Source organism: Vollenhovia emeryi, unplaced genomic scaffold (assembly GCF_000949405.1).
Source record: "Vollenhovia emeryi isolate VEMERY1.0 unplaced genomic scaffold, V.emery_V1.0 DF939140.1, whole genome shotgun sequence".
NCBI classification, from domain to species: Eukaryota; Metazoa; Arthropoda; class Insecta; order Hymenoptera; family Formicidae; genus Vollenhovia; species Vollenhovia emeryi.
Window position 1 is genome coordinate 1,046,134 of NW_011967226.1, and position 12,731 is coordinate 1,058,864.

The window sequence follows — 12,731 nt, forward strand, 5'->3', positions numbered from 1 at the left end:
CCGACACCCGTTATCCCCCGCCCGATTGTCATCCCGGTGCCTCTTCCGCCTCGAAAACGGGAGCGGGAATCGCGAGCGAGACTCGGCGCCGAGCGGGAAAGGACGGAGGGGTGCGAGAGAGAGAGAGAGAGAGAGAGAGAGAGAGAGAGAGAGAGAGAGGATCGGGAGGAAGAAGAAGAGGAAAGGACTCCCGGTGCCGACGAATCTTCGTAAAACTACCCCACGTCTTCGTTTATTGCGCGTAATCAAGACTACCGTTGTGATCTCGTCGCGAGTGGCGCAGAGGGGCGACACAAGGAGAATGTGTCCGCGATAGAATTACCCGGATCGAGCTTCAAGAGAGAGAGAGAGAAAGAGAGAGTGTGTCGTGATATTACGATATTGTAACCCATGTCGCCGCCTGAATGTTCACAAAAGTACGATCGTGAGTGATAGTGACGGGAGGATAGAGGCGGGGGGTGAGCCAAAGAGAACGGTCGAGAGCGTAGAGAGCTGAGAGAGAATCGTCGGGAAAACGACGGGGCCAGAGAGCACACGGAGAGGAGCCTGAAGAGGAAGCAAGACGGGGGTAGGAGGGTGGGCTGGGCGGGAGGGAGGGAGGGAGGGTGAGACGCAGACGACACGCAGAGAGGCGCCGGGTCAACGCGCCAGGTAGCAACGCCTCGGGACAACCGTCGACGTTTCCCTTCGTCGCCGTCCTCACCGTCGTCTCAGCGGCGGGGGTGGTGTCGTGATTCCTCCTCCTTAGGACAACCGCGGCGACTCCGGGGGACGACAACCATGGGGTCCTTCCACGCCGTCTCCGGGAGCTTCGTTCTCCTCGTGGCCACGGTCGTCCTACTGCCCGCCACGCATCACGCACCGTTTGCATACGCCGCGTAAGTTCACCCGTTTTCTAGCACGCTTGCTCAGATTCATTGCTAGACGAGAAGTGCGCGTAACGCGTCTGTGAGACTAGCATGTGCCTTTCGAAAGTAAACGCTGAGAGAGATAAGGGTAATCTTCGAGGAATCGTCGGTACTTTACTAATAGTTTGGGTCTCTGATCGTCTTCAATTAAACGCGTATTATGCACCAAGTACGAGTGGAGTGTCAGAAAATAGGATTCTGCGAGAGAGAAACGTCGCGGCAACGTGTTGTTGATGTTTTCTTTACATTTGCAAAGCGAGCTTATCGCATTCTTCGATAGTTGTTCAACTGTCTTTCCATGTCTAGGAATATCCGAAGAGCGAACAACATTATTAAAGCGAACGTGCTTAAAGCTTTGAAAAAATAACAAAAAGGATATGTCTATCTGTCATTCTCGCTTGAAAACACTATCCCACATCTCAGAAGAGTTAATATCTCACATCGAGGCACTTGGTATTTTCAGAGATAACGTCTATGAAATATTTCTCATTGCAATTCATTTTATCAATTCTATCATCAATAATTTTAAAAGTAATTCGTAGAATTTTTAACTTTACTCACATGGCTTTGTTGTCATCGGAATACAGCTTTCTCGTGGGAGATTTCAAATATTTTTCGTACACATTACTGCTATTAAAAGTATCAATATTATCGGTGCGACAGGAAAAATAATTAGCAATAATTTCACGCATTACTCTGCATTTAAATGTCACGGTACGTAAAGAACGGCGATGCATCTCTTTCACAGTAATTACGCGGAGAGACATTCCTGCCAGATACAATATATCGCTCTTCTACATCAACGTTGAAAAAAAAAAACATTGCGTTAGGCAAATCGTGACGAATGACATCTTCATTGCGAAACGCGTCATTCATTATGCCACTTCGACGGAAATAACGAAGTTTTATTACGCGATCGTGTCTGACGTCAACCCGCCCGCTGCCTACTATCAAGTGCAAACAAGATAGGTTTAGCCTTTGACATAACGGGCGTCACAATGAGAGCGGCGCATAGCTCTCTCCGTCGTCTGGATGCACCTCCGTGATTGCATGTAAATGAGCGGATACATGCAGTTACGTTGCATGCTCTAGTGTGCGTCTCACCACTACGCGCGCCAACTCTTTCCATGTTCACAATGACACCATCCCTCGTGCCTCCAAGGTGACGATAAGAAAGCTCTCCCCCCCCCTCCCTCGCATTTTAATAGACCTAACATATTTTGCACCGTACATTGATCAACTCAAGCTATACTTTTCCTAATCGATGGCAATCAACAGAGCCAACATAGTAAGCGCAAATTCTTAATTATTGTGATTAAATGAGAGTAAATGTAATATAGAAATACCACACCGACATCAGTTAATTCTAATAAATAAAGGATTTGTTATAATTTGTGCCAACGGATGAAAAAAACAAAATTAAAATCCATAAAATAATTATACGCGAAAGATTTTAACATTTTAAATAAAACAATGTAAAAAGTCTTTTCACATTTTCTTTCGCGTGGCAGAAATTACCCTTGTAATTGAGTTGAAAGATTAATTTTAATAATAAAATCGTCCGTTACAACATTCACTATAAATCGTATTACCAACCTAATAATTTTTTTCAAGCGCTTTAACTTTTGTCGTAATTAATGGAAACGTTTGGAACGCACGTGAGCCTTATTGTCAATTAGAGAATGCTATTTCGAGCAGAAACAAAACGATAAACTGGCGAATAGAAAGAACAGAGGCGGACGCGAGCAATAGTAACAAAGCGCAAACAATGCCGACATTGGAATTGGTCGATGCTACACCCGCTCATCCGTTGATCGCAATTCACTAGTACGTATTAATAATCCGCAAATGTAACCGGCAAAGATATCTGCAGCACGAGCCAGCGCTATCGATCACTTTGCACGAAACATTCGACGCGTTGTGCTCGCGACCGACGGCTGCGTTCACTCAGACTCTATCACTGGCCGTCGCGATACGTTCCGTTACTACTAAAATCTCACTACGACCACATTGCAGTATCTTTCAAGCACATCTTCAATGGCCTCAAGATTTGCCAAATATATAAACGCAAATCTGTAATCGTACACGAGCATATCTTGTTAAGCAAAAAGTTAACTGGTGTTATTTTTATAATTTTTCTAATGCGCAAGATTTTACGTAATAACACTGAAAGCATATTTCGTTTAGACAATCCAAACTCCTCAGATTTCAGTGAAAATTCTTGGTAGTAAAGATACATCTATTGCTTTATAATAATGCATTTTCTATCATGAATTGAATCATATAGTCACATGGCGGCTGTGATTCTCTGAATGAAAACTATACTTAATGTAACGACAAGTTGTACGCACAGTTTTCTTTAGTAAATAATAAACGTTGCAAGAAGTCTCTGTTTCGAGGCCAGACAGCGAAGGTTTTCTACAATCTGCATTTATATTCCATAATCACATACGGATTCATGAATAATCACAAACGAAGACGTGACGTTTAACTCGTATCATTGTAAGAATGAGGATAGAATAGCGAGCTTAGCCGGTGACATTGACAACTGCCGGTGGCATTATCGATGTTCCTGTACGTTTAGGACTGGCCAACGAGACACGTATACCCGACCCTGCTGACACACGTGGACTTAGTTGACCAATTTCGTATCTCGCGGACAGCCCCTTTTAAGTGTCGAACGATATAACCGTGGCGGGACAGCCGGTGTCGAAACAGTTTTAATTCGCTATGCCATTACGTGCAACGAGGGTGTAGACGAGTAGTTATATGTAGTCAGAGGGATTATCAATATTTACGCTCTTCCGGCGAGCGGGGCCTCGGTCGTTCCACCTGTTTCCTTCTCGAGTGGGCCGCGCTTCTCTCTGGCCTCCTCCAAACCTCTATGAGTACCAACCGCGGAGGTACTGTAGTGTGGTATCGGTGATCGCAGTAGAGCTCTCGAGCAGGAGGGTGCTCCCAACGTGGCAGAGCTCCAAATCCTCCTACGCCACCACCCCCTCGCCAGCCCACCGCGGCTAGAATCGTCGCCACCTTCGCCCACTCTTGGATCGGTGGCGCGCACCAGGCCCCTTCTCGCCACAACGGCGGAGAACACCCTTTTTGCCTCGCTCGATCGCCCGGACCGGGGCTTCATCCGGAATCCCAATTACATCGCGCCATTTTCATTCAAGTTGCCACAATCCTCAGCACGGCCTCATTACTTAAGCCAGATGATTGCGGCTATTGTATAGCAATTATTTCGCAATAGACGAGAATGTAAATAAAATGTCGTAACAAAATGTTAAAACTTTGTTTTCAAACATCGGGTGTTTGAAAACAAAGTTTTAACAATTGCGGGTTCAAACAATGCCCTGTAAATATATCAGCGGAATTGGCTGAAGTAGTAGTACAAGTCAATAACAAAATCGGCACGGGCTAACTTTCGTGCAAACTTACTATTTGAAAAATGTCTTTTATATCTCTTTCTCTTTGCTTATACGAATATCAAAAAAATTGCCGATGGCACTGAAGATATGCTCGCTTTCAAACATCCGTTGAAAAATTTTTGTGCATAATTTAAGTTTCAAATTGAGACTTTTCTTCGACATTGCTATTAGTGCATCTTCATTTCCGACTTTCACGGATAATTTTATTTGGAGACGGGCCGCAACAATTATTGCAAATATATCGTAAATTTGGTTTCGTTTCAACCGGATTACGGAAAATGCTAAAGGTTGCGATTATATCGCAAGTAATTAATGGCTATCGTCGAAAATATTCGTTCAAGGATTTCGCAAAGAGCCACTATCTATCGATCCGTGATATCTCACATCGGGATGCGACTCTCGTAGACAGAAGGATTTCTTGGCAACTATCCGGAATTGGAAGCACCGTGGATTATCATCCGGTCGAGAATCGTCGTGTTTTCGCCGTAAGAGCATCGCCCACCGCGGAAACAGACGAAATCGCGCCAAATCATTGGACTTCGACTGACCTATTTCCTGCCGGCAGTATACGAACGCGCGTACTTCTGCGACGGGACGGACTGTTGTTTTCCTTTGCGTATCCCTCTAGCCCCCTGGTTTATGCAACCGCGTTGGCAATACTACCATCGCATCGGTTGGAAGGATAACAGTGACAGCCGATGCCACCGAGTGTTTTTCCATTACCGCTTCGGCCAGAAAAGATTTATCTTTCTCGCGGTCCCGCGGATATATCTGGCATCCTGTATTCGCGTAATGGAGCTCTAAATTTATTTCCGCTTTTAGAAATGCTACCATGTATCCCACATATATTCCAATATGAAGTAGAAGTCTGGCAGCGACTACTGAATTTTTTCTATTTTACCGCTTGGGTGTTTAAGAAATCACGTCGGCTACGCAAAGATACTTTCGGCAGGAGATTATGAAAGAAACAGATAATCGTGGTAATTGCAAACGTTTTAAGAAACAATATATATAAGAAATATATGGTTGCTACATGATAGTGCACGGCAAGGAGCAAAGATTGTTATCAATAAAGATACATTTAATAGCACTTAAAACAGTATTTTATAGCGAGCAATTTTGGTTTAATTATGTTTAAAAGGATTCTTTATATTATGCACGTGGCTATAAATTGATAACATAGATAATGTAAAACTCACGTCCTAATTTCAAAAACGGAGCGTTTTACGTAAACAATTAATGACTGGCAGCTGGCATACAAAGGCTGACAGAAATCGGGCATAGAGAGACGCAAGTAAAGAGAGCATGACGCTTCGTTCGCAAACAACCAATGCATATTTAATAGTAGACGATTATTAATGCGCGCTTACGCGGGTGATTGATGAAACTATATGGATACGGAACCGCACAAGTTTCAACAATTTGTGTCACGATTTATATTATCAGTAATGATCTGTTCTATTTTACTTAAAAGCCCTTTGATTATGTGTACTTCAGAAAGAGAAAGAGAACAAGTTTCGTGATTAAAGAAAAAAAAACAAGATTTGATTGCAAAAATTCCGGATTGTCTTCGCGAGAAGTGAAGAACAAAATTTGCGAATTGTTTAAAAAGCTGCCGAAAAGTGCCTATTGTCCTATTTAAATCGTAAAAGAATGACTAGGCAGAAAATAAAATACACGTTCGAAAATTTTGCAATAAGCGCAGCCTCTCTCTTTCACGTTATAACAAACGTCACTTCCGACGTATCGCTTCAGAACCTGCACTATATTTCTATCGACGACGTTATGATATTTAGAGATCACACAGCGTGACATAACAAAACGTATTTCCGATAGTAACTTCAAACTTAATCGGAATGGCGGCCGGTAACTCGACAGCGAAGAGGCGCGAGCGAAGACACGAGAGAACGGTATCCGGATCGACGAGCGAGCCCATCTAGTTAGCTGCAAATCGAATATTCTTCGGTAACTGTAATATCCGGTTGAGCCGCGGCGAGCATTCAAACGGCTGACTGTTCCTCGTGCTTTATCACTGGTATACCGAGTGCCATATTCCGCGTAGCAACGATACAGGAAACCGTAGCCTGGATACTAATGATTTCATCCACTCGCTGGATTCGTTCGCTCGCTCGACGATTTATTCAGGCAGCTCCCCGGTTTTTGCTAACGTGAAGCTGACGTTACCAATCGTGAAAGGGACATGTTACAGAATATTTCTTTATATATATATTTTTTTTAATGGCTCTCGGCATAATCTAAAAACTTTCTAATTTAATTATTTTTTGTAAATTTACTTTTAACAATACACATCTCTAATAAATCGTCACGTATCTTGCAAATTACATCACCGCAAATAACTTTAGGGGTGCATATTTATGAGTACAATTTATCTGAGATTATTCATCTAAAATATGACTGCTTTCTAAAACAACTTTTTAGATATGTGTCTAGTAATGTACATGAAAGTTTGAGCTTCGACATTTCTGTAATAAAGTAAATGAGACACGCGTATTTTATCCATGTGAAATTAGTTTATCGAAAAACAATTTAATTGATAGGAAACATTGTCTAAACAGCAGACACGTCACGATGAGTGTAAAGCAAACCGGACTACACGTGGCATTTACTGAAATCTGTCCCGCAGAAATTTTCCTCTCATTATATGGCATCGTATATAAACTTGGAACTTTTTTCTTTTGCAAAATAATCGCCGGAAGTATACTTAATATGACGCGCCTGGCCTTCGAACAAACTTTTTATGCGACTTTTCGCTGCGTATTCCTGCAATTGTCGAGTTCTCGTCCGCGAAAGTCCCAGCGCGATTTTCGACAAGCCTCCCCGGATGTCCATGCGTGTTTGGTCCGATTGCCGATTCCCCGGCGCATTTTCCACCACGAATATCGCGGCGATAGGTACTGCAAACGTGCTGGTCGGAGTTATTAGTGTCGGAGTTAAAGCACTTGGACAGTAACCGCGATGTGGAGAGTCGAGCACAGTTCGAGCGGTCACGCGATACGGAGACTTTCCTGTCCGCCGCTGGCGGATTTTAACTCGTGGCTTTTGCGCTCATAAATTCGTGTGCCGCGCGGCAAGTGTCACGATTAATATGCGGTCGTTCCGCCCCGTGCGTCCCCCGTCGCCCCACCCGGCCGTCTGCACGACTGCCATGTTGCGAAATTCGCGACCGTGTCGTGACACAGTCGCCATACTTTCAAATTACTTTCAAATTACCACTCGCCGAATAACGAAGATTCAACCGTGCCACGCGAATGGAATAAACCAAATTATTCTGTCGCCGGTGGCCGCAAGAGCGGATAAATTACGGTACATAATGCGTAATGTAGTCGCCCCTGGGTCGACGGTGCGTCGATAGATGAAGTTCATGGTTGCGTGACGCAATAAGAAAGCTATACATATATTCGTTATTGTAAAAATACAACAGTGTCGCGGTATCTCGTGCGAAGTTACGTCTTACGCGAAACCTTACACTTGAACATGACCCGATGTAATATCGATAAAGAGAAGGAAAAACTTGAATAATGAAATATTTATTATTGACCGTCGATTGTTGGAACGGAACATCATTTGTGTAATAAAAATGTGCGGCGATATTGCCCACAATGAGTAATCGTATTAAAACAGAATGTCAATAGCACGATACGCGTAAGATGTAGGCGCTTCAACGCGAACACTTTTAGATAATTTTTCGAGAGCAAATGATCGGAAGGTACTGGCGTTTTCGTAGCATGCGAATAGCCGAAGTCGAACGAATTATTTATAAATAAATGGCGGTATGCACAAAGGCGCACCGCCAAGAAATTCAACGGGAATCGATTTGCATTCAAGGATGAATGGAACGAAGAATAGCCAAGAACAATTACGGTAAGCAAACGTCATAACCAATGTTAGATACTAGATACTGGCGTAAAACCGCATGCAAGTGGTAAACACGAGAGACAGGCAAGACAGTAAAGATGATAAGCAAATAAATCAATATAGCCAGGTAAACTAACAAATTGCTCTTTCTCTCGCGTGCCAAATCATATAGAGGAAACAAATAATCAGCTCGATATTAGCAAACAAACGAGATTCCTAACAAGCCCTCGGAATTCATAGAATATACTGCGAACATTTTATTCCAGAAATAAAAATCACTTTAAACGGCAGAAAATTGTTTGGAATCAATAGAGGCGAGTCCTCTATTATGAGATAGGATTCTAACACGAGTAGGTTCTCAACGTACAAATTCTATCACAAATCTTTTTTCGCAACGGTTACACGATCTAATTTTCCGCCAAACAGGTTTCACTCCAAGGGCAATAAATCCACGATGAAACCAACAGATGATGCCTATTAATTTAACAGAAACCCCGCTATCTCATATTAGAAGCCTGTTTCGTAACGGGGGACTTTCCTCTACATAAACATCCCTAGTGTACTTATCTTGCACAGCGAATAACGCGCCGATCGTAAAAGAGGTACGTCTCAAAAATGGCACATTGTTGCAAATGCAGTTAGAGCAAAGGGGAAAGCAGTTAGGACAAATTGGACCAAATTGGACGCAGATTGGACGAAGCCAATGCAGCTTGCATACGGGTTTGCAGGTCCTCCAAATAAATCCTTGCAAATTCGAATATCACGCTCTAGATGAAACGATGCGGGCTGCAATTAGCTGTACCAACAGATGCGCTTATACATATGTATGTCGCGAGACATTACTTGATTCATATCAAGAATAAAGCTCAAGCTTAGCGACTAATGGTAACGAAAGATAAGACAGGAGAAAAAAGAAACATTGTTTACACAGCCGAGTGAGATGCATACGCGGGCATGTAAGTGCAATTCAGAAACTTTTTGTAATCTGTCATCGCCTCTGCCGTCGCACCGCCCGTCCGTCCGTGATAATCATCACGCGAACGCATCGCGATGCCCACGGAGAGGGATTGACGCCCTTAAAAGCTCTCTTTCGCAAAGCGGGTTGGAAACACGACGGAGTGATGGACGATGTAAACGCCACTCGAAACGACGCGAATTGACAAAGTGACGGACTCGATGACTACTCGCGTTGCGGCACGTCGCACGCGTAACGTACGCGGAGCCGAAGACGAGCGAAGATGACGGGGTGCGGAGTCGGCAAGGAAGGGAAAGCAGCTTGCGGGAGGGAGTCGAGGAAGGGAAGGGAGGCTGTCGGAGGTTGTGGGTGGCCGGAGGAGAGCGGGGGCTCCTCGCGTGCAGCCTTGACATGGGCCAGGAAATCAATGGGACCTCCAACACCGATGCAAACTCGGTCAACCAAGCCGCGCGACGGCCCACGTCCATAATGTCGTGCAGTACGCACAGATGTACACCACCGTCGACCGGCAATCGATGCAAGATCTTGTTCCGAGGAGCGTCTTCGCGTTAACCATCGAATTCGTACAGCTTTGAATCAAGCGGCGACACGAGCTATCAATCAACTCGGCGCGGGCGCGCCGTTACTCCCTTTAATAATAGACCGAGGATCGGAACGATCAAATAGCGATGAACGATGAAAATAAACGTGGCGAACCTCGTGGAAAAAGCGAGTTGCGATCTGATTAAATAGGAATAGAGCGAGATACGAATAGCGGCTTAACGGAGATCTTCTCTCAGAATCGATTAAATCAAGCGGAGAACTTTGACGAGCATTAATTAATTTCACGTAATCTGTAGACAAGCGTCGTGCTTAACGTCTTTCTTTAATGGGACACGATTTTATATCTTTTCCTGTCTAGTCGATGGGCTTCATCTTTAACGTATCATATCTTTATGAACGGTACACCCGGATAATGAAATCCTTTGAAAGAAATGTCCGCGCTATCGATATCAAAGCCAGCCCGTATCAAAAAAGGAATTGGTATTCGTCGTACACTCCTGAAAGTCGTGATCTCGATCCGACGTCCTGTTGTCTATCGCGATGATGGCATCGGCGTCGATGGGCAGGAAATGAAACGACATTTCAAAGGAAATGTCAAACAGTCCAGTAGGCACGCCTCGCCGATCAGAAACAACCACTCTATCTGTTCTCTCTCTCTCTCCCTCTCCACTTGATTTCCCTACATCAGATATCAAGTAACGAAATAGATACTTACATTTCGCAAATGACGCTGCATCGATAGGTAGATAAATAGATAGGCACATACTTTGCATTCCGAAGCTACGTCGTTTTCACATATCCGTGTCTTCGGAATATAATATAAGCACGATATTTAAATTGCGTGCCATTGATTGTTGATTAAAAACTCAAACGCTATCGGGTTAAACGTGCTCGTAATGCCCGAGATGTAGACAGAAAATAAGGAACGCGATGCACAAAAGGGGTAGGAGACTTCGTGCAATTCGATACGTCAATTCGACGTTTGACAAAGTGTTTTCGTTATATGTCGACATTAGCGTTATTGATGAGGAACAACGGTCGTGACAATAGAGGCCGGCCTCCGACGTAACCCACAATCGCGGCCGTGTATCTGCATGCCAGAACCTTGACGAGAGCGCGGCCAGGGCTGCCAATCAATGGCGAGGACATCACCCTCGACGACTAACGTCTGCGTCCTTGATCGTCCGTTCGCCGCCGCGTCGAGCGCGGCGACTAAAGCCACTACACGTTCGGAATACTTGAGGCGCCGAGGTCGAGTCAGGGCTAAATTCCAGGGCTAACTAACGGTAACGAAAGTACAATAGCATCTTCTGCAGGTGTATGATTTTAAAGGAGAAAGAGCTACGTTAACGTCGATGGAGTCAAACGGCGCGAAGACATAGCGTCGCGTAGGCGCAAACGCAGTCTATACCACTCCGTGCAAACATGCCAATTAATCATGTCGTGTAATCGCGGACATTGATTGATAATTTCTAACGTGACATAGACACGTATGTTTCGCAAGTAAGTCTGCGTCGATAGAATACAACATACTCTTGAAATACGTGCGTCATATTTGTCATTGTGTACAAGACACTTTTACTTAAACATTTATTATATATAAGGAAAAACTCATGACGAACTCTGTGGTATAAATGTGCCTTTGTTTCTGAAAGGAAAACTTTACCCACGTTTTTCGAGACCCAGAAATAAAGTTAGATAAATATTGGACCAATCGGCCACTCGATTGATTGATTGGATCGGATGTTTGTGTGTTTCGATACGTAGCACTAATGAACGTCATAACGTTATAATTGTCTTATGCACGATCATTAAAACATTGCCACTACATTTAATTCGTTACAGTGACACCGGCACCGGAATTAAACAGTCCCGTACAATGTGCGCAGTGAAATTACAAAAAATTACGAGAAACTAGAAAAACCAACGGACCAACGAAACATGTTTTGTAATTCAGCGCATGAATAGAATCAAGCGCTCGTGTCTGCGTGTTTGCCACGCGAATGAGTGTGCATCGAACTGTCGAATACGAATAAAGGAATTTTGCGCGCGTGTGTGTCGATGTGGGAACGTAATAAAAGAACTTTCTAGGTCACATTAAGGTAATGCATCGCGGTTACCGAGTCGAAATTTGTCGAAAAGTTAAGCGAATGCTAAAGCAACGAGCACAGCCGAATTTGAGTGGAAAAACTAGTGAGCAGCATCAGCCCTTCTAGTAATTTGCATACGACCAACTGAAGATGAACATCCGTACGGTGTTGCGAGCACCATTTTGTATACCAGATGTCTCATCATCAACAGAAGATATTTCACAAGTTATTAATACGCTGTAATCATTATTTTTTTCCATTCTACACAATATTTCTGTAACAAACTGCAGATCAATTTTTCTCGTCAAATAATTACTCAACGTAGCACGTTACATTGAATTTAAAAAGTACATTTTTACCATTATGCTTTTCAAATATTTTAATAATGAAATTTTTAATTACATTTCAAACCAAAATAGCCGAATCGAAGTAACGTTGAAAAGCTGCAGTTAGTTGTGCTGACGTATAGCTTCATTTGCTAAATTTTCATTTCAACGGAAAATGTCTTGAGAAATGTCACGTTATGGAATTCGTCGTCAGAATATTTGCGGTCATGGTCATGGAACGCGCTGAATATTTCAAGATGATGTCATAAAATATCCGCCCATCGTCAACATGCCACATTGTTTGCTCAAACGTCGTTCTTCTTAATAGATTCGTGACTCCCCGAGCTATCCCTAACTGATCTCACTTATCGTGCCAATAACAACCATAAACTATAAATACAAAATTGCGGCATAATCTCGCATCTTCGAGCGCCGGTGATTATATCCCACGCAACTTCACACATCGATTGCATCCTGTGTCAAGGTTATTTACTTTTATTCTTCCGACGCGCATTATGAATTTCTGATCAGCGTTGGGACACGTGCCCCAAGTCGATGAGAAATATTTATAACGTTTATCGACC

The 12,731-nt window shown here is 43.5% G+C and overlaps 1 protein-coding gene across 5 annotated transcripts in view; it reads left to right on the forward strand.

Annotated features, from left to right (window-relative positions):
* Positions 1–612: 612 nt before the first annotated feature.
* The window catches only part of LOC105567127 (gamma-aminobutyric acid receptor subunit beta), a 69,231-nt gene continuing 57,112 nt past the window's right edge, over positions 613–12,731 (forward strand). For all 5 annotated transcript variants that reach the window (XM_012021710.1, XM_012021709.1, XM_012021712.1 and 2 more), the window contains exon 1: positions 613–878. In XM_012021710.1, the coding sequence (XP_011877100.1) occupies positions 781–878 (98 nt within the window). In that variant the 5' untranslated portion in view covers positions 613–780. The remainder of the gene's footprint in view (positions 879–12,731) is intronic.